This window comes from Babylonia areolata, chromosome 5 (assembly GCF_041734735.1).
Source record: "Babylonia areolata isolate BAREFJ2019XMU chromosome 5, ASM4173473v1, whole genome shotgun sequence".
In the NCBI taxonomy this organism is placed as follows: Eukaryota; Metazoa; Mollusca; class Gastropoda; order Neogastropoda; family Buccinidae; genus Babylonia; species Babylonia areolata.
Genome location: NC_134880.1, coordinates 8679809 through 8699736, shown reverse-complemented (window position 1 = coordinate 8699736; position 19928 = coordinate 8679809). Strand labels below are relative to the sequence as shown.

Here is a 19928-nt window from a genome sequence, read left to right as displayed (position 1 = left end):
GTTAACCCCTAGGCTGCCTACATGACGAGATAACTCGTCATGGCAAGCATGTATGCTTCGCTGCCACAATGACGAGATAACTCGTCATCGAAATATTCTGACTTTTCCCTGCTTTGCATTCAGTTCGTTGACAAAAATGCTGGTAGCTTTAGCTTGGGGAATCTTTCTGGATTCTATTCATAGCTAGAAACACCATCTGCGTCATAAGGCAGTCCTTTATTTGAACGTTTTGGTTGGGTTACTGGCCGCAGTCTTTGCCTGGCTCCTCTCCTCGCTCGCTCAACAAAATGTCGGACTGACTCCATGTTCAAGGCATGCGATTGTGACGAACTAAATCAGCCAAAATTACTTTCTTTAGCTGATGCTCAGAAAGAATTGGAGCATAAATTCGAAGGAGAAGACAGTGGTGAACATTTATAGGACGATTTGATAGAAAATATAGGGAGCAATCAAGAGAGTGGCCAAGATACAACTATCAGTGAGTGATGCAGGCTGTTCAACTCTAGCAGACGACAGGTCACCGAATTTTTTAGCAGGGCACCGTATGAGCTATTTTCTTGACACTCAGCCAACGCGGTCTGATGAAGTGACGGTGAGAGAGGGGTGAAGAGGAGGGGGGTGGAGACTGAGGGGGCGTGGCCTCACATCCATATTACCACTTGCAGAAGTCACAATGCATCTATTTCTTTTTCAGTTTTTTTTTATATTGTGGTTGTTCTAGTATGATTTTGTGTGTGCAGATATTCATTTGTCCAGAAAATGATATTTTTGTGCAAATTACCAGACTAATGTTTGTAATGAACAAGTTGAAAATGTGACAAAAAACAAAACACTGATTTCAAAACAACAGCATGTCACTTAAAATGCATAAAATGGGAAAACATCATGTGTTTTGTATTCTTTATTCATTTCCCTTTCAGAAAATATATACTTTTATGGGTCTTTCTCCAATAACAAAGAGCACAGAATTTTTTGAAAATTTATACCCGTTTTTTGTGAAAAAAACCCTGGCAAATAGATTTCACTTAAATCTTATTTCCCTGGCAGCGAAAGGGTTAATGATGATTTTTTTTTATTATCAGTAGTAGTAGTATGACTGCCGTAAAATTTGGGCACATCGTTATTCAAGTTTCAAGTTTTAATTATCCTTTCACTCCTATTGAAGTATGGAGGATTACTGCAAAATAATCTTTTTGTGCCCATAACAAACATTCAAACATACACAAGCCACACTGGTTTATAAGCCTCACATGTTGCACAAAAAAAGAAGTGCAAAAATGTCTGAAAATCAATCACAAAAAGTGAGAAACTCGACAGCCGTGATAGAAATTTGTCATATGCGTGCAAGGCACTACTTCAGTTACAAATTCAGTGACAAAGCAACACAAAAATAAAAATACAGCTACGTCCAAGATACACACACTAACACACACACACACACTAACAGTTACCAGCAGTCACATTTATTCATCCATCGTTGTCGTCATCATTTCCACTGAAGCCACTGAAAGCTTCGTCTTCAGTGTTGGAATGAACAACAGAAGCACAGCTGCTTCTGCCATGGCATCACTGACCCCGGCCTCCTTTTTGACTGTCAGATGAATCCGAGTCTTGCTGGCTGGAGTTGGCGGCTTCTCTGTCATCTGCTACATTCAAGAATCCAGCTTTGCGACTTTTTGGAACAAGAAAGTTCACCCCTCTGCTTTCTCCAGCGATTCATCATGGATTCATTCACTCCAAATTCATAGGCAGCAGCTCGGTTTCCCTTTTCAATAGCTAGATCGATTGCCTTCAATTTGAAAGCTGCATCGTAAGCATTGCGTCGTGTTTTCGGTATGAAGGAAGTATCCTGAACAAGGGCTGTCAGCTGAGTGTTTTATGTGTGTAAAAGCTGTGTGTAAATTCAGAGGGAAAATACATAAACAGATAATCAATAGCACATTTTTGCAGTGAGTTTTGAATTCATGGAGAGTGAAAACCAGTTTTGAAACCTAATGTAAATCTAAAAATAGACTGGAGACTGACGGCAACAACTTAATTTGACCTGAACGCATCATCGGAAAACCCGCAACAGTGGGAAAAATCCATAAACAAGTCACACCGTTATTTTCAGCTGCAGGGGTCAAAGTTTGGGGAAAAAGTTGCAGGCTAATAGTCCAGATTTTATGGTACATCTTATCACCACTAATACAGTAGGCCTGGTGTTAGTTGTATCGTTATCACTATCATCTTCATTAGTTATATAAATGATGATGATGATAATTTTATTTCAATTTGATTTTTTATTGTCATCATTACTGCCATTATTATTGGATGATGATGATAATAATTTTATTTTGTTTGAATTTGAATTTTTATTATCATTATTAATAATATCCTGGTTATCATTGCTACATCGTGTTTGTGCTGACACCCTGACAGGCAATATAGGGCTGGAGCTGGAGGAGAGCCTTGGGGAGATCCGGGAGGTGACCCACTACATCAAGATCGTGCGGTCCTACGCCCTCCTCTCCCTCCACTTCTTCAAAAGTCTGCGCATCATCGGAGGGGAAAACGAAGCGGACACCAAGTGAGTTGTTGGCGGGTTCAGGTTCATAACTTGGGGGTACCTGCCGCTGAAAATATGTTATTGTGTTTTTTTTTTGTTTTTTTTGTGTGTGCGTGTTTTCTTTTGTTAAGGAAACCGGAAGTGATTTTATCATAGTTTTTTTGTTGTTTTTTTTTTAATGATGGGCAGGTTTTTTTTTATAATGTGTTTTTAGTGTGTGTGTGTGTCACTGTGTGTGTGTGTGTTTTCTTTTGTAAAGGAACATGGAAGTGTTTTTATCATGGATTTTATTTTCTAATGATGGCAGGTTTGTTTGTTTTTTTCTGTTTTGTTTTATTTGTTTGTGTGTGTGTTTTTTTCTCATTCTTTTTTTGTTGTTGTTTTCTGTGTCTCAAAAAAAAAAAGGAAAAAAAAGAAGTCATCTCTCTGTTTCTCTCCCTTCCCCCTCATGTCCACCCCCCCCCCACCCCCCACATCCTCCCCCTTGTTGTGTTCCATGCAACAGGAGACAATGATGAAATCTTGTTTTGATAATTCATGTTCAGCCGCAGAGGTGCATGGTTGTAAAAGCGGAGGGGAAAGTGGGTGCCATGTGTTTTAATGCCATCATTCAGGCAGGTTTCACCTTCAGATTTTGTGCCGTGTGAAACAGCAGTTGTCAAACAGATGGCTGACTCTCTCTTCCTCCTCTTCTGCGTTCCTTGTCTGCAGCTTCCACGTGTGAGTGGGCTGTTATGTGAGTAACTGTTTTCACCCCACCATGTAGACAGCCGTAATCCATTTTTGGGAGTATGCGTCTTAGGGGTGTTCTGTCCAAAACTCGTCACACCCTGACATGGATTACAGGAATATTGAAGCGTGTATTTGATCTTCTGCATATGCATGCTCATGCACAAAGGGGGTTCAGGCACAAGCAGACCTGCACGTCTGCTGACCTGGTAGGTGGGAAAGATCTTCATCAGTAATGAACAAGGCAGGGGTTTGAACCTGGGACTTCTCATGTTGTAAGTCTGGCTGCTACACCCATTGTGCAGCTTGCTTCGTGTGCTCCCAGTTTTGCTGTATTTACTCATCTGTGTTTGTTATTCTGTTTTCGTTTTTGGCTGACGTCGTATTCCAGCCTATGGAAGGCTGTCAAGGCTCTGATCAGAGTGTTGGGTTTATGCGTAGGTCAGGCATATGCTCTTTTTTTTAGTTTTTCTTTTCAAAGCAGATGTGTTGGGAGTGGAAATGGATCAGTCTGCACGCTTTGACGCTTCCTTGAAACTGACCAGCGCAGCGCGTTGGGTGTTTGATCAGTCCTTTTTTTCCCTCTCCTTCTTTTAAGGCAAAGGTTGTGTAGTGTATATAGATGAGTCCGCATGTCTTGACACCTTGGATTATTAATGAAGCGGAATGTGAACCTTTGTGAAAGTGAACCTGCACTGTTGAGGAATCGGTTAGGCGTTGTTTGACGGGCGCAATAGCCGAGTGGTTAAAGCGTTGGACTGTCAATCTGAGGGTCCTGGGTTCGGTGACGGCGCCTGGTGGGTAAAGGGTGGGGATTTTTACGATCTCCCAGGTCAACATATGTGGAGACCTACTAGTGCCTGAACCCCCTTCGTGTGTATATGCAAGCAGAAGATCAAATACGCACGTTAAAGATCCTGTAATCCATGTCAGCGTTCGGTGGGTTATGGAAACAAGAACATACCCAGCATGCACACCCCCGAAAACGGAGTATGGCTGCCTACATGGCGGGGTAAAAACGGTCATACACGTAAAAGCCCACTTGTGTGCGTACGAGTGAACGCAGAAGAAGAAGAAGAAGGTTAGGTGTTGGATTTCTAATCCAGTGTTCACCAGTGGTCAGGGTTCAAGGCTCCGTTTCAGCATGGTGCTGTGTCCTTGTGAAGGCATTTTACCCTGATTGTCCTCGCTCTGCACAGGTGTGAATGGGTACCTGATTGGTTTGGGAAGCTTATTAAAAAAAAAGAAAAAAAAAAAGTAATAATTAATTGCAATGTTTTAAAAGCGAATATGTGAAATGCTTTTATTTGAGAATATATGTTTATTACTCTTGTTTAATCAAGTAAACCGCGTGTGTGGGGTGGGTGGGTGCGGGTGTGTGCTGATTATCTGGTTGTGGTTTTCCACAGTTTATCTCTATTCTTATCTTATCTGTCTATTATAATCAATGTGCAATATAGTAGGCTATGCTTATAATTATATTCAAAATAATGTTTCTTAATTCTTTCTGTTTTTACATTAAGAATACCAGTTATTACCTGCAGTGAGTGGATGTATGTATGAAACGGTGTATGTGATATTTTTTTACATTTGTGTCTTCGTAATATTCGTAAAAGCTGTTGTTGACTTTTACATTTATGTTCCCCATTGTTGTTTACTTGTCTGTGTTGTGATAATGCACCTGACCAGATTTCTCCAGTTGGAGATAATAAAGTTATTCTTATTCTTCTTATTCTTAAAAAAAAGAAAAAAAAGAAAAAAAAAAAAAAGAGAATAGGAGCCCCGCCTTCCTACGCCGAGTCATAGACACAGTGGATATGAATTTGCTGCCCCGATGGCTGTGAACGGCTTTGGGACCTTTAAGTTTTAACTGTCACCTTTAAAGTGAACCCTGTACACTCTCCCTTGTCTTCTTTTTCCCCAGCTTTTGTGTTTACGTGTATTTATATGGTTTTTTGACTCGCTTGTGTAAACAAAGTGAGTCTATGTTTTAACCCGGTGTTTGGTTGTCTGTGTGTGTGTGTGTGTGTGTGTGTGTGTGTGTGTCTGTGTGTCCGTGGTAAACTTTAACATTGACATTTTCTCTGCAAATACTTTGTCAGCTGACACCAAATTAGGCATAAAAATAGGAAAAATTCAGTTCTTTCCAGTCATCTTGTTTAAAACAATATTGCACCTCTGGAATGGGCACAAAAAAAAAAAAAATGAAGCCTAATTATATGCAAACTGCATTTACTGTTATATTTATATTTTTTGTATTCTCCAAACTTGGCACTTTGATCTGATATTCTGACCCAACAACAAGAGCAGTCATTATTATCCTTTTTTGTTCAAACAGGAACTTCTTTTGCTAAGCATGGAAGTTTTATTTATTTTGCAAATGTTTTGATGCAGATAGTAAAAAAGGGAAATTACTCTGTAATTAATGCTAGGGGACTTAATTTGCTTTAAACTGATCTTTCTCATTCATCTTAAACATTACATTTTGAAATTATACTCAATACATAAAAAGCTTGGATTTTTTTAAAAGTGTATCACAAGTGAGTCTTGAAGGCCTTGCCTCTCTTGTTTTTGTTGTTTTTGTTGTTGTTGTTGTTTTTTGTCTTTGTGAATTAGTTGTGCAAGCGTGTGATTGACTTGTGTGTAAGTGCTTTGATTTGTCTCTACACAAGATTCAGCACTATAGATATATCCTAACTATTGTTATTAGTATTATTATTGATTCCCCCAGTTGCCTGCACAAGATTCAGCGCTGTATATTAATCCTTACTATTATTATTATGATTAACTCCCCCTGTTGCCTTGTCGCCAGAGCCAGCCTGATTGTGCGGGACAACAGCAACCTCCAGGAGCTGTTCACGGACGAGGTGACCAAGAACCTCCAGATCCGCAAGGGCAAGGTCAAGTTCCACGGCAACCGCAAGCTGTGTCCGCACAAGATCCACGACCTGGTGGATCACCTGGGGCTGACCACCACCCCCGAGGACTTGAGCCCCACTACCAACGGAGACTTGGTGCCCTGTGAGTGTGTGGGGGTGTGGGGGGGGCATGTCAGGTGTGTTTGTGTGTGTGTGATATTTGATATTTGATTTGGATATTTATATAGCGCCTATCCTCGGTCAGAGACCAAGCTCTAAGCGCTTCACAAACTTGGGGTCATTTGACAGCAGGCTGCCTACCTCTGTGTGTGTGTCTGTGTCTGTGTGAATTGTGTAGGAATGTTGAGTGAGTCACCAAGGCTTTGCCTTTTGTGCTGTTTATCAAACTGATGTTGTGGAAAAAAAAACCCAAACCTGACTGAACGGTGACGGATTGTCAGAACATGATTAAACAGTGACTGACTGACAGAATATGTTTGAACTGTGACTGATGAACAGAAGTTGAAACAGTGACTGATGGACAGAATTTGAAACAGTGACTGATGGACAGAATTTGAAACAGTGACTGATGGATGAACAGAACTTGGAACAGTGACTGATTAGCAAAAAGGTTCAAAATGGTTTAATCCGAGAAACCCGATTTAGGTACATGGAAACACAATCAGGAAAAAACAGGACCCACATCCTCGAGACGTGCAACCACACATTGAAGAAGAGAAAAAAGTGGGGAAAAGGAAGAAGAAGAAAAAAAAAACGAGAAAAGAAAAAGAAAAAAAAAGAGCAAAAAACGAGAAGGTAAAAATGTCACACAGGTAGGCAGCCTGTTGTGTAAATGACTCCGTGTGTGTAAAGCGCTTAAGAGCTTGGTCTCCGACTGAGGATAGGCGCTATATAAATATCCATATCAATCAATCAATCACAATGGAGCGCGCGCTCTGCTGCACAATCATGACAGCACCAAGAATACCACCATATAAACAAACGCCATGGACCTCTGGGAACAGAAGACCTGCAGGACACACATGCACACATAAATAAACAATAAACATAAATAAACAATCATCAGTTCAGTATATGGGGAAAAAAGTAAAGAGAAAAACAACAAAAAAGAAAACAACAACAACAAAAAAACAAAAGAACCAACCCCCCCCCCCCAAAAAAAAAGATCAAGCAGAACTTTGAACAGTGACTGACTGCTGTGTTGGATGGCGTGTTGATGACCAGGCACAGTCACCAAGCTGAACCTTAGCATCCGCCGCATCCTGCGAAACGTGGTCATCCTGGACTGGCCCAGGGTCAAGTCGTCAGACGAGCGTCAGATCCTCACCTACATCATCAACTACAGGGAGGTGTAAGTGGCAGCCGTGTTTTCTTCCTCTTCCTCTTCCTCGTTAGCGACCACAATCATCGTTTTGATTATTCTGTCACTTGTAGAGAGGAGGGGGGGGTCTAGGAGGGGGGGGGGGGGGGGGTCTGATCTCTTAAAATAGAAGTTCCTTATTTTGGCGGAGATGTTCTTTTGTAGATGTGCATAACGAAAGGAAAGACAGGATCGACTTAGAGGTAGAGAAAAACGAACGAATCGAGGGTGCCGAGTCGAATTGAGTACACAGAATGTAAGAAAAAAAGCCGCATGCAGCAAAATAAGGTCAAATGAATACGCTTAATAGCCAAAAAAAGTGTAAGACGAGACAGAGCGTAAACCTGACAAGATGGCGTGGAGAGCCTAGGCCAAAGGAATGATTCAGCGCTTATAGCTTTTAGAGGCATTTGATTGGCTGAGAGCGGACCGGGGCAAGACTGCTCATCTTTTCACTGTTAGCCGTGTGAAATTTGGCCAAGCAGAGCAAACCGATAGGCCTAGTTTGCATCAGTTTGACATGGTACTAGTCTTTCGGATGAGACGATAAACCGAGGTCCTGTGTGCAGCACGCACTTGGCGCACTGAAAAAGAACCCATGGCAACGAGAGTGTTGTCCTCTGGCGAAATTTCGTAAAATGAAATCCACTTTCATAGGTACACAAATATGTAAGCATGCACTCAAGGCCTGACTAAGCGCGTTGGGTTATGCTGCTGGTCAGGCATCTGCTCAACAGATGTGGTGTAGCGTGTATGGATTTGTCCGAACGCAGTGACGCCTCCTTGAGAAAGTGAAATTGAAACTGAAACTTGTGATATATCCTGGTTGTTTGGAATATATCTAGAGAGTTATTTGCGTACGCTGAATTCATGTATGTAAAATAAAAACAGGGCAAGGATTTCCCTTTTTTTCTCTCCTGGTTGTTCATCATTACTTGAAACACCGTGTTTGTTCTGAAGATTGGTATTTGCCGACTGCTTGCGAGTGGAATCACTCTTTGTGTTTTTTTTGTTTTCAGATTGAATGATACGCATATTCATGGGTTAGAAATCGGCCTTGTTGTTAATCATATTTAAATCAGTTCTGAATGGAAAAAAACCAGAAAAAATAGGGAAAAAAATAGGCAAAGGACAGTCGATGCACGTAAGATAACATCGCAATGAATATGCCGACAGAAAAAAAAAAAAGAATGGAAAAAAAAAAAGCGATTTTGTAGCGTTGTGGTGTGTTGTGTTGCATTGTGTTCTGGTATATTGTATTTTGTATTGTGTTATATTGTTTTCTACTGTATCCTATTGTGTTGTGTTACATTACTCTTTGTCACAACAGAAACATCTGTGTGAGTGAACTTCAGGCTGCTCTCCCCTGGGAGAGCCTGTTACTACTGGTTTGTTTCCAGCTGGCTGGTTGGATAACGTGCTCTTTGTTTCCATCGGCTGTTTTACTGTGCAGGGTTCTTTCATGTGTTGATCAACTGTTGCCTTCGATATGACATGTTTATCCCGAGGTGATACATAGTTTTGAATCGAGGGTGCCGAGTCGAATCGAGTACACAGAATGTAAGAATACAATAAACACAAGCCGCATGCAACAAAATAAGGCCAAAAGGATACGCTGAACAGCCGAAAAAAGCGTAAGACGAGACAGAGCGTAAACCTGACAAGATGGCGTGGAGAGCCTTGGCCAAAGGAATGATTAAGCGCTTATAGTTTTTAGAGGCGTTTGATTGGCTGAGAGCGGTGGGCCCGTCTTTTCACTGTTAGCCGCGCGAAATTTGGCCAAGCAGAGCAAACCAATAGGCCTAGTTTGCATCAGTTTGACATGGTAAGTATATTTAACACCAAACATGGAGTATAATACAAACTCCTCCTTTTTCAGGTGTTGATTTAAATTTATTTATTTTATTTCTAGATTTAAAAAAAAAAAAGAGAAAGAATTAGTTTGATTGATTGATTAATTATTCATCAATTAATTATATATCCATTTATTTGTTTATGCTTTTTTTCTCCCACAAAGCCTGACTAAGAATGTTGGGATACGCTGCTGGTCAGGCATCTGCTTAGCGGATGTGGTGTCGCATATGTGGATTCGTCTGAATGCAGTGTCGCTTCCTTGAGTAACTGAACTGAACTGATTTGAATTGTATCGTTTTGTTTCGGTGTTGCAGAACATCAGATTCTGTCAGCATATACCAAGGGAGAGACGCCTGTTCAGAAAATATGTGAGTACATGATGTGCACATATTGTGGTATTCTGTGTGTGCGTTAGGGGGGTGGGCGAGAGGGGGTTGAAACTCATCATTTAGATCATGCAGAAAAATAGAAGGTCTTATTTGATTTTTCAGTGACACTGGAATCTACCCCGTTTGTGTTTCATTTAAAATGAGAATGATCCACTTTGGCTTTGGTTTGGTATGACTTGACCCAGAAAAATAGTCAATATGCTGTTGAGTATAAATGCAAATGGTGTTTGCTTTCCCGGCTAGGCAGAGACCAGTGAACAGCTTTCAGTAGAAGCAGGCTATGAATGTGTCCTGGATTCACAGTTATTTGGTGGTTAGAGTTGTGTGTGTAGAATTGTTAACTCTTTAGCTGCCATAGGTGACTTTAGGTTGACTGGGCAGTGCACTGCCACGGGTGACTTTCGTCGACATCAAGCCAAAAGGACTGTTTTTCACACTGTAACAAAACTTGACAGCTGCAGCCAGTTTCCTGCCCAGCTGAGCAATGACCAGCCTTCATCCCCGGACCAAGCTTGAAGTGATTAAATCCACTGTGTTGATTTGACTGAAGCCTGTGACTGAGAGCTGGAGAGTGTTTTTCACACAGAAACTTGGCAATGAAAGAGTTAATGAGGTATCGAAAGACATTTTCGAGGTATCGGCAGAAAAGCATTGGAGAAGAGTTGCAAATGGTTTCTTCTTCTTCTTCTGCGTTCACTCGTATGCACACGAGTGGGCTTCTACATGTATGACCGCTTTTACCCCGCCATGTAGGCAGCCATACTCCGTTTTCGGGGGTGTGCATGCTGGGTATGTTCTTGTTTCCATAAGCTACCGAACGCTGACATGGATTACAGGATCTTTAACGTGCGTATATGATCTTCTGCTTGCATATACACACGAAGGGGGTTCAGGCACTAGCAGGTCTGCACATATGTTGACCTGGGAGATGGTAAAAATCTCCACCCTTCACCCACCAGGCGCCGTCACCGTGATTCAAACCCGGGACCCTCAGATTGACAGTCCAACGCTTTAACCACTCGGCTATTGCGCCCGTCTGCAAATTATTTCATTTTTACTTTTGTTAATTTCTATTCAAATGTACAAGACATGTGTACATTACTAGTTTCTCAAATTTAGATGCATTAATCGCAGATTGAGTTCCGGAGGTGAAATGGCAGTCCATGTAAGTTTCAAATCTGTCGGGGAATGCAGTATTTGAGTTATTGGAAAGAAGTTTCATTTCATTATCGAATGCCCAGAACTTTCTGAATTAAGTAAAAAGTATTTACCTAAAAAGAATTTGCTCCAAGACCGAAAATCAGTTTCTGCAAACTTTGAATGTGCATGCATGTGTGTGTGTGTGTATGCTGTAAGTATGCTTGTTGTGCATGTGATGCATGCAATGCATGTGTGTGTGTGTGTGTGTGTGTGTGTGTGTGTGTGTGACTGACAGTTCAGTAATGAACCTTGGAATTGTGATATGAAGTGTTGATAATGAAAATTTAGAAAAAAACAGCAACAAACAACAGCCAAAGCTTTCTCTGAATAGCAATGAATGGCCGTGAACAGATTTCAACTGTTTGATGCATGTGTCGGTTCTGTGGATGTTGGAGGCATGGACATGACTGACTTTTCCTGATGACTAAAACGATTGTTCTGGAAATGCTGACTGAGTTTGCCCGATGACTAAAACGATTGTTCTGGAAACGCTGACTGAGTTACCCGACGACTAAAACGATTGTTCTGGAAACTGACTGACTTGCCCGACGACTAAAACGATTGTTCTGGAAACTGACTGACTTGCCCGACGACTAAAACGATTGTTCTGGAAACGCTGACTGAGTTACCTGATGACTAAAACGATTGTTCTGGAAACTGACTGACTTGCCTGATGACTAAAATGATTGCTCTGGAAACACTGACTGAGTTTACCTAATGATGAAAACGATTGTCCTGGAAACGCTGACTGACTTGCCTGATGATTGAAATGATTGTTCTGGAAACGCTGACTGATTTTGCCTGATGATTGAAATGATTGTTCTGGAAACGCTGACTGACTTGCCTGATGATTGAAATGATTGTTCTGGAAACACTGACTGATTTTGCCTGATGATTGAAATGATTGTTCTGGAAACGCTGACTGACTTGCCTGATGATTGAAATGATTGTTCTGGAAACGCTGACTGACTTGCCTGATGATTGAAATGATTGTTCTGGAAACGCTGACTGACTTGCCTGATGATTGAAATGATTGTTCTGGAAATGCTGACTGATTTTGCATGATGATTGAAATGATTGTTCTGGAAACGCTGACTGACTTGCCTGATGATTGAAATGATTGTTCTGGAAACGCTGACTGATTTTGCCTGATGATTGAAATGATTGTTCTGGAAACGCTGACTGACTTGCCTGATGATTGAAATGATTGTTCTGGAAACGCTGACTGACCTGCCTGATGATTGAAATGATTGTTCTGGAAATGCTGACTGACTTGCCTGATGGATGAAATTGTTCTGGAAATGTTAATTGGCTTGCCTGTTTGACTTCTCCACTCGTGTCTTCACACTCACATTTCTTTCATACAGTCGCTGACTCAATTTTTAACTCGCACTTCGAACTGCTTCCTTTTTTTTTTTCATTGTCACTCACATGCTCATTTGACAACCAACTCCTATGGTTTACACAATCGTTCACTAACATGCTCGCTTTCACACTCGCATGAACTTCACTTTATAGAATTGCTTACTCACATACTTTCTCACTGATTCTAACTTTGCACAACCAGTCATATACACCGACACACACACACTCACACTCACACACACACACACACACACACACACACACACACACACACACACACACACACACACACACACACACACACACACTTCTCCATATGGTAAACCTATTGTCATGAAAACTGGATCCATGTGGTCTTACCCAGATATAGCAGAAAAGGGAAAGAAGATGTTATAACTGTTGACCGAGACACCACCCTTTCCATTCCTCCTCCACTCACTCACCATGACGTGATTTTACAAATTGTGTGCGTGTGTGTGTGTGTGCGCTTCTGTGTGTGTGTGTGTGTGTGCATGCTTCTGTGTGTGTGTGTGTGCGTGCAATGAGTGCCTCTGTGTGTGTGTGTGATGTGTGTGTTGGTATGATATGTATGTGTGTATGTCTGTGCATGCATGCCGGTGTGTGTGTGTGTATGTGTGTTTCTGTGTGTGCGTGCTTCTGTGTGTGTGTATGTCTGTGTGTGTGTGTGCTTCTGTGTGCGTCCGCGTGTGCGTGTCAGCTGGAAGACACTGGAGACGGGCCCTGACGACTTCACGGACGTGAACGTGGCGCTGATCCCCAACCTGAAGCCCTGGACCAAGTACGCTGCCTATGTGGAGGCCGTCATGCTGTCCACGGCAAACAGCCAGGCCATCTCCGACATCCTCATCTTCACCACCAGTCCTGACTGTGAGTGGGGTGGGGTGTGGTGTGGCCGGGTGGGGGGCTTGTGTTGAGGGTATGGAGGGGGTATGGTGGGGGGTTGTGTTGGGGTATGGTGGGGGGTTGTGTTGGGTTATGGTGGGGGGTTGTGTTGGGGTATGGTGGGGGGTTGTGTTGGGGTATGGTGGGGGGTTGTGTTGGGGTATGGTGGGGGTATGGTGGGGGGTTGTGTTGGGGTATGGTGGGGGGTATGGTGGGGGGTTGTGTTGGGGGTATGGTGGGGGGTTGTGTTGAGGGTTATGGTGGGGGGTTGTGTTGAGGGTTATGGTGGGGGGTTGTGTTGGGTTATGGTGGGGGGTTGTGTTGGGTTATGGTGGGGGGTTGTGTTGGGGTATGGTGGGGGGTTGTGTTGGGTTATGGTGGGGGTATGGTGGGGGGTTGTGTTGGGGTATGGTGGGGGGTTGTGTTGGGGGTTATGGTGGGGGGTTGTGTGGGGGTATGGTGGGGGGTTGTGTTGAGGGTTATGGTGGGGGGTTGTGTTGGGTTATGGTGGGGGTATGGTGGGGGGTTGTGTTGGGGTATGGTGTGGGGTTGTGTTGGGTTATGGTGGGGGGTTGTGTTGGGGTATGGTGTGGGGTTGTGTTGAGGGTTATGGTGGGGGGTTGTGTTGAGGGTTATGGTGGGGGTATGGTGGGGGGTTGTGTTGGGTTATGGTGGGGGTATGGGGGGGGGTTGTGTTGGGGGTTATGGTGGGGGGTTGTGTTGGGTTATGGTGGGGGTATGGTGGGGGGTTGTGTTGGGTTATGGTGGGGGTATGGTGGGGGGTTGTGTTGGGGGTTATGGTGGGGGGTTGTGTTGGGTTATGGTGGGGGTATGGTGGGGGGTTGTGTTGGGGGTATGGTGGGGGGTTGTGTTGGGTTATGGTGGGGGTATGGTGGGGGGTTGTGTTGGGGGTTATGGTGGGGGGTTGTGTTGGGTTATGGTGGGGGTATGGTGGGGGGTTGTGTTGGGGGTATGGTGGGGGGTTGTGTTGGGGTATGGTGGGGGTTTGTGTTGGGGGTATGGTGGGGGGTTGTGTTGGGTTATGGTGGGGGTATGGTGGGGGGTTGTGTTGGGGTTATGGTGGGGGGTTGTGTTGGGGTATGGTGGGGGTTTGTGTTGGGGGTATGGTGGGGGGTTGTGTTGGGGTATGGTGGGGGGTTGTGTTGGGGTATGGTGGGGGGTTGTGTTGAGGGTTATGGTGGGGGGTTGTGTTGGGGGTATGGTGGGGGGTTGTGTTGGGGGTATGGTGCGGGTATGGTGGGGGGTTGTGTTGGGGTATGGTGGGGGGTTGTGGTGGGGTATGGTGGGGGGTTGTGTTGGGGTGGGATGGGGTGTTAGTTCGGGTATGGTGGGGGATTGTGTTGGGGTATGGTGGGGGTATGGGGGGGGGGGTTTGTGTTGGGGTATGGTGGGGGGTTGTGTTGGGGTGGGATGGGGTGTTAGTTCGGGTATGGTGGGGAGTTGTGTTGGGGTATGGTGGGGGGGGGGGGTTGTGTTGGGGTGGGGTGGGGTGTTAGTTCGGGTATGGTGGGGGATTGTGTTGGGGTATGGTGGGGTGTTAGGGTGTTGTGTTGGGGACAGGGCAACCAGCTAGGCCGTCTCCAACACCTTGATCTTAACTACCAGTTCTGACTGAAAGAGGGGTGTGATGTGTTTGGGGTGGGGTGTGGTGTTGTTATTTTGTTTGGTGTGGTGTGGTGGGGTATTGTGTTGTGTCGGGGTTGGTGGTGGTGGGTGGTGGTTGTGTTGTGTGGTGTTGGGGACAGGGCATCTCTGACGTCCTCATCTCCACCAGTGGGCTGGGGTGTCAGGGGGTTGGGGGTGGTGGAGTTGTAGTGGGGTGGGGTGGGGTGTTGTGTGGGGTTGTGTTGTGGTGGGGTGTTTTGGTGTTGTGTTGGGGACAGGGCAGCCAGCCAGGCCACCTCCGACATCCTCATCTTCACCACCAGTCCTGGCATCAGTCCCTGAAAGCTCTCTCTCCCTGTTGTCAGTCCCTCAAAACTTCTCTCTCCCTGTTGTTGGTCTCAAACTGAAAGCTTTCTCTTCCTGTTGTCAGTCCCTGAAAGCTCTCTGAAAGCTCTGTCTCCGATGTCAGTCCCAAACTGAAAGCTCTCTCTCCTTGTCAGTCCTAAACTGAAAGCTCTCTGAAATCTGTCTCTCCCTGTTGTCAGTCCCAAACTGAAAGCTCTCTCTTTCTGTCGTCAGTCCCAAACTGAAAGCTCTGTCTCCCTGTCGTCAGTCCCAAACTGAAAGCTCTGTCTCCGATGTCAGTCCCAAACTGAAAGCTCTCTCTCCTTGTCAGTCCTAAACTGAAAGCTCTCTGAAAGCTGTCTCTCCCTGTTATCAGTCCCAAACTGAAAGCTGTCTCTCCCTGTCGTCAGTCCCATACTGAAAGCTGTCTCTCCCTGTTATCAGTCCCATACTGAAAGCTCTGTCTCCCTGTCGTCAGTCCCAAACTGAAAGCTGTCTCTCCCTGTTATCAGTCCTAAGCTGAAAGCTCTCTTAAAGCTGTCTCTCCCTGTTGTCAGTCCCAAACTGAAAGCTCTCTGAAAGCTCTGTCTCCCTGTCGTCAGTCTCAGACTGAAAGCTGTCTCTCCATGTCGTCAGTCTCAGACTGAAAGCTCTCTGAAAGCTCTGTCTTCCTGTCGTCAGTCTCAGACTGAAAGCTTTCTGAAAGCTCTGTCTCCCTGTTGTCAGTCCCAAACTGAAAGCTCTGTCTCCCTGTTGTCAGTCCCAAACTGAAAGCTGTCTCTCCCTGTCGTCAGTCCCAAACTGAAAGCTGTCTCTCCCTGTCGTCAGTCCCAAACTGAAAGCTGTCTCTCCCTGTTGTCAGTCCCAAACTGAAAGCTGTCTCTCCCTGTCGTCAGTCCCAAACTGAAAGCTGTCTCTCCCTGTTGTCAGTCCCAAACTGAAAGCTCTGTCTCCCTGTTGTCAGTCCCAAACTGAAAGCTGTCTCTCCCTGTTGTCAGTCCCAAACTGAAAGCTGTCTCTCCCTGTTGTCAGTCCCGACCAGCCCCACCAACCTGCGAGCTGTGGCGGAGCAGCCCGGGGAGCTGCTGGTGACATGGAACCCCCCCAAGGTTCCCAATGGCAACGTCACCCACTACTATGTCTACTGGCAGCTGCAGGTGTTGGACCAGGAGCCCTTTGATCAGCGTGACTACTGCAAGAACCGTGAGTTGCTGGTTCGATTCTTGTCTGTGGTGTGTGTGTGTTTGAGAGAGAGAGAGAGAGAGAGAGTGTGTGTGTGTGTGTGTGTGTGTGTGTGTGTGTGTGTGTTGGGACTGCTTCAGGAACCATGAGTTGCTGGTTTGGTTCCTTGTCTGTGTTGTGTATGTGTGTGTGTTGTGTGTGTGTGTTGTGTGTGTGTGTGGATTGCTGGCACCAGTCGGCGACTTGAGCATTAGAGTTAACAAACTTGCGCTGCTCTTTAATAGATAACACCAAACTTAGACAGCACTTCCTTCCACATGTACCGGAAACATCCTTCTAGTTGCTGAAGCAACTCTCGTATGGTTTGGAGTGATTTTCAAGGGGCTTGTTTTCTTCCACTGTTACGTTATTGCGATCGCGCCTTAATTTTAGCCTGATTGCCCAGTCAAGCCATATAATTATGTGACCTGGTTGAAGACATAATTTGACAAAAAACAATAATGCCAGAGAATCGACAGACAGACAGAAAATACGAAAAAAAACTTAGCCGTATGAACAGCACAGGAACAGGAGTCAAGATGGCTGCCGGAAAAAAGAGGGCGCTAGTCAGGGTGGCAAAGGGGAGGTTACCTACTTCCGGGAGGTTATCGGCCGTAGCTACTTTCATTTTCTCTGCATAGGCGGATAGTAGTTTGCACAGGACAGGAATGTCAGACCCCTGCTGGAGTCTGCACTTGTGGGTCACGGTAAGTATGTTACTTAAACGTAATTTTAGGAAGAAAATTTCCTTTTATTTGTGTGTGTGTGTGTGTGTGTGTGCGTATATATGATAAGACGTACGGTTGTTATTCCAGCCATCACGTCTGCCAAGGAGAAGAAGACAGTGAAGGAGGAGGGCCCCAACATGAAGGCGGAGTCAGGGGGGAAGAACTGCTGTCAGTGCCCCAAGTCCAAGGAGGAGCTGAAAGAGGAGGAGCGGGAGCGTCAGATCGAGATTGAGTTTGAGAACTACCTCCATGACCATGTCTACTGTAAGAGGTAAGACAGTGACAGATCTTGCACGCACGCGCGCAAGCATGCACACGCACTCGCACACACACCACATCACAACGCTCACACAACACAACACAAATACACACAAACACACAAACGCACATGCACACACACACACACAAACACACACACACACACACCACAACACAACACAACACAACACAGACACACACACACACACACACACACACACACACACACACACACACAACACAACACAGACACACACACAGACACACACACACAAACACACACACACACACATCTACCCACACACCCACACATGCACACACACACACACACACGCAACACAGCACACACACACACACACAAAACAACAACCACAGACAACATGAACATATATATCACGCACACACACTACACACACACACACACACACACACACACACACACACACTCACTCACTCACTCACTCTCTGTGCCCCCACGCTGTGTTCCAGAACGGACGCTCTCCCGGACGGCATTGACCAGAAGTACAGCCTGGACCGCCTGACTCGCATCAAGCGACAGAGCACCCCCCGAGGGTCATCATCATCATCATCATCCTCCGCCAACAAGTACGCTGCCCAGGCCAACAACGGTGGGCCCCCCACCTCCACCTCCACCACCACCACCCTCCCCTCCAACACCACGGCCAGCGCCTCCACCAATCAGACGCAGGAGAACCCCTACCTCCAGTTGATCATCTACGACACCAAGATCCCGCTGACCAACCTGGGCCACTTCCAGGAGTACAGCATCGAGGTGGGTTGGTGGGAAAGCTTGCGTGGTTTGTGTGGCTGCTTCAGGTGTTGTGAGTGGTGGTCAGCAGTTTGTGACTACCTCTTGTGTATTTAGTGGTGGTCAGCAGTTTATGGCCACTTCCAGGAGTACAGCATTGAGGTGGGTTGGTGGGAAAGCTGGCTTGGTTTTGTGGCTGCTTCAGTTGTTGTGAGTGGTGGTCAGCGGTTTGTGAGTGGTAGTCCGCGGTTTGTGACGGCCTCAGGAGTACAGCCCAGTTGAGGGTTGGTGGGAAAGCTTGCTCAGTTTTGTGGCTGTTTTAGGTGTTGTGAGTTGTGGTCAGCGGGCCACTTTCAGGAGTACAGCATCGAGGTGGGTTGGTGGGAGAGCTGGCTTGGTTTTGTGGCTGCTTCAGGTGTTGTCAGTGGTGGTCAGCGGTTTGTGAGTGGTGGTCAGCGGTTTGTGAGTGGTGGTTGTGAGTTGTTCTCAGTGGTTTGTGACTGCCTCATGGTGTTAGTGGTGGTCAGTGGTTTGTGACTGCCTCATGGTGTTAGTGATGGTCAGTGGTTTGTGACTGCCTCATGGTGTTAGTGGTGGTCAGTGGTTTGTGACTGCCTCATGGTGTTAGTGGTGGTCAGTGGTTTGTGAATTCCTCATGGTGTTAGTGATGGTCAGTGGTTTGTGACTGCCTCATGGTGTTAGTGATGGTCAGTGGTTTGTGAATTCCTCATGGTGTTAGTGATGGTCAGTGGTTTGTGACTGCCTCATGGTGTTAGTAGTGGTCAGTGGTTTGTGACTGCCTCATGGTGTTAGTAGTGGTCAGTGGTTTGTGACTGCCTCATGGTGTTAGTAGTGGTCAGTGGTTTGTGACTGCCTCATGGTGTTAGTGATGCTCAGTGGTTTGTGACTGCCTCATGGTGTTAGTGGTGGTCAGTGGTTTGTGACTGCCTCATGGTGTTAGTGATGATCAGTGGTTTGTGACTGCCTCATGGTGTTAGTGATGGTCAGTGGTTTGTGACTGCCTCATGGTGTTAGTAGTGGTCAGTGGTTTGTGACTGCCTCATGGTGTTAGTAGTGGTCAGTGGTTTGTGACTGCCTCATGGTGTTAGTGATGGTCAGTGGTTTGTGAATTCCTCATGGTGTTAGTGATGGTCAGTGGTTTGTGACTGCCTCATGGTGTTAGTGATGGTCAGTGGTTTGTGACTGCCTCATGGTGTTAGTGATGGTCAGTGGTTTGTGAATTCCTCATGGTGTTAGTGATGGTCAGTGGTTTGTGACTGCCTCATGGTGTTAGTGATGGTCAGTGGTTTGTGAATTCCTCATGGTGTTAGTGATGGTCAGTGGTTTGTGACTGCCTCATGGTGTTAGTGATGGTCAGTGGTTTGTGACTGCCTCATGGTGTTAGTAGTGGTCAGTGGTTTGTGACTGCCTCATGGTGTTAGTAGTGGTCAGTGGTTTGTGACTGCCTCATGGTGTTAGTAGTGGTCAGTGGTTTGTGACTGCCTCATGGTGTTAGTGATGGTCAGTGGTTTGTGACTGCCTCATGGTGTTAGTGATGGTCAGTGATTTGTGACTGCCTCATGGTGTTAGTGATGGTCAGTGGTTTGTGACTGCCTCGTGGTGTTGGTGGTTCTCAGTGGTTTGTGACTGCCTCATGGTGTTAGTGATGGTCAGTGGTTTGTGACTGCCTCATGGTGTCAGTGGTGGTCAGTGGTTTGTGACTGCCTCATGGTGTTAGTAGTGGTCAGTGGCTT

The 19928-nt window shown here is 45.4% G+C and overlaps 1 protein-coding gene across 1 annotated transcript in view; it reads left to right on the top strand.

Annotated features, from left to right (window-relative positions):
- The window catches only part of LOC143281913 (putative molluscan insulin-related peptide(s) receptor), an 81464-nt gene that overhangs the window by 40958 nt on the left and 20578 nt on the right, over positions 1-19928 (top strand). Inside the window, exons 6-13 of the mRNA XM_076587209.1 lie at positions 2422-2569; positions 6090-6298; positions 7381-7507; positions 9685-9738; positions 13043-13212; positions 16231-16401; positions 17235-17418; positions 17895-18198. Of these exons, the coding sequence (XP_076443324.1) occupies positions 2422-2569; positions 6090-6298; positions 7381-7507; positions 9685-9738; positions 13043-13212; positions 16231-16401; positions 17235-17418; positions 17895-18198 (1367 nt within the window). The remainder of the gene's footprint in view (positions 1-2421; positions 2570-6089; positions 6299-7380; positions 7508-9684; positions 9739-13042; positions 13213-16230; positions 16402-17234; positions 17419-17894; positions 18199-19928) is intronic.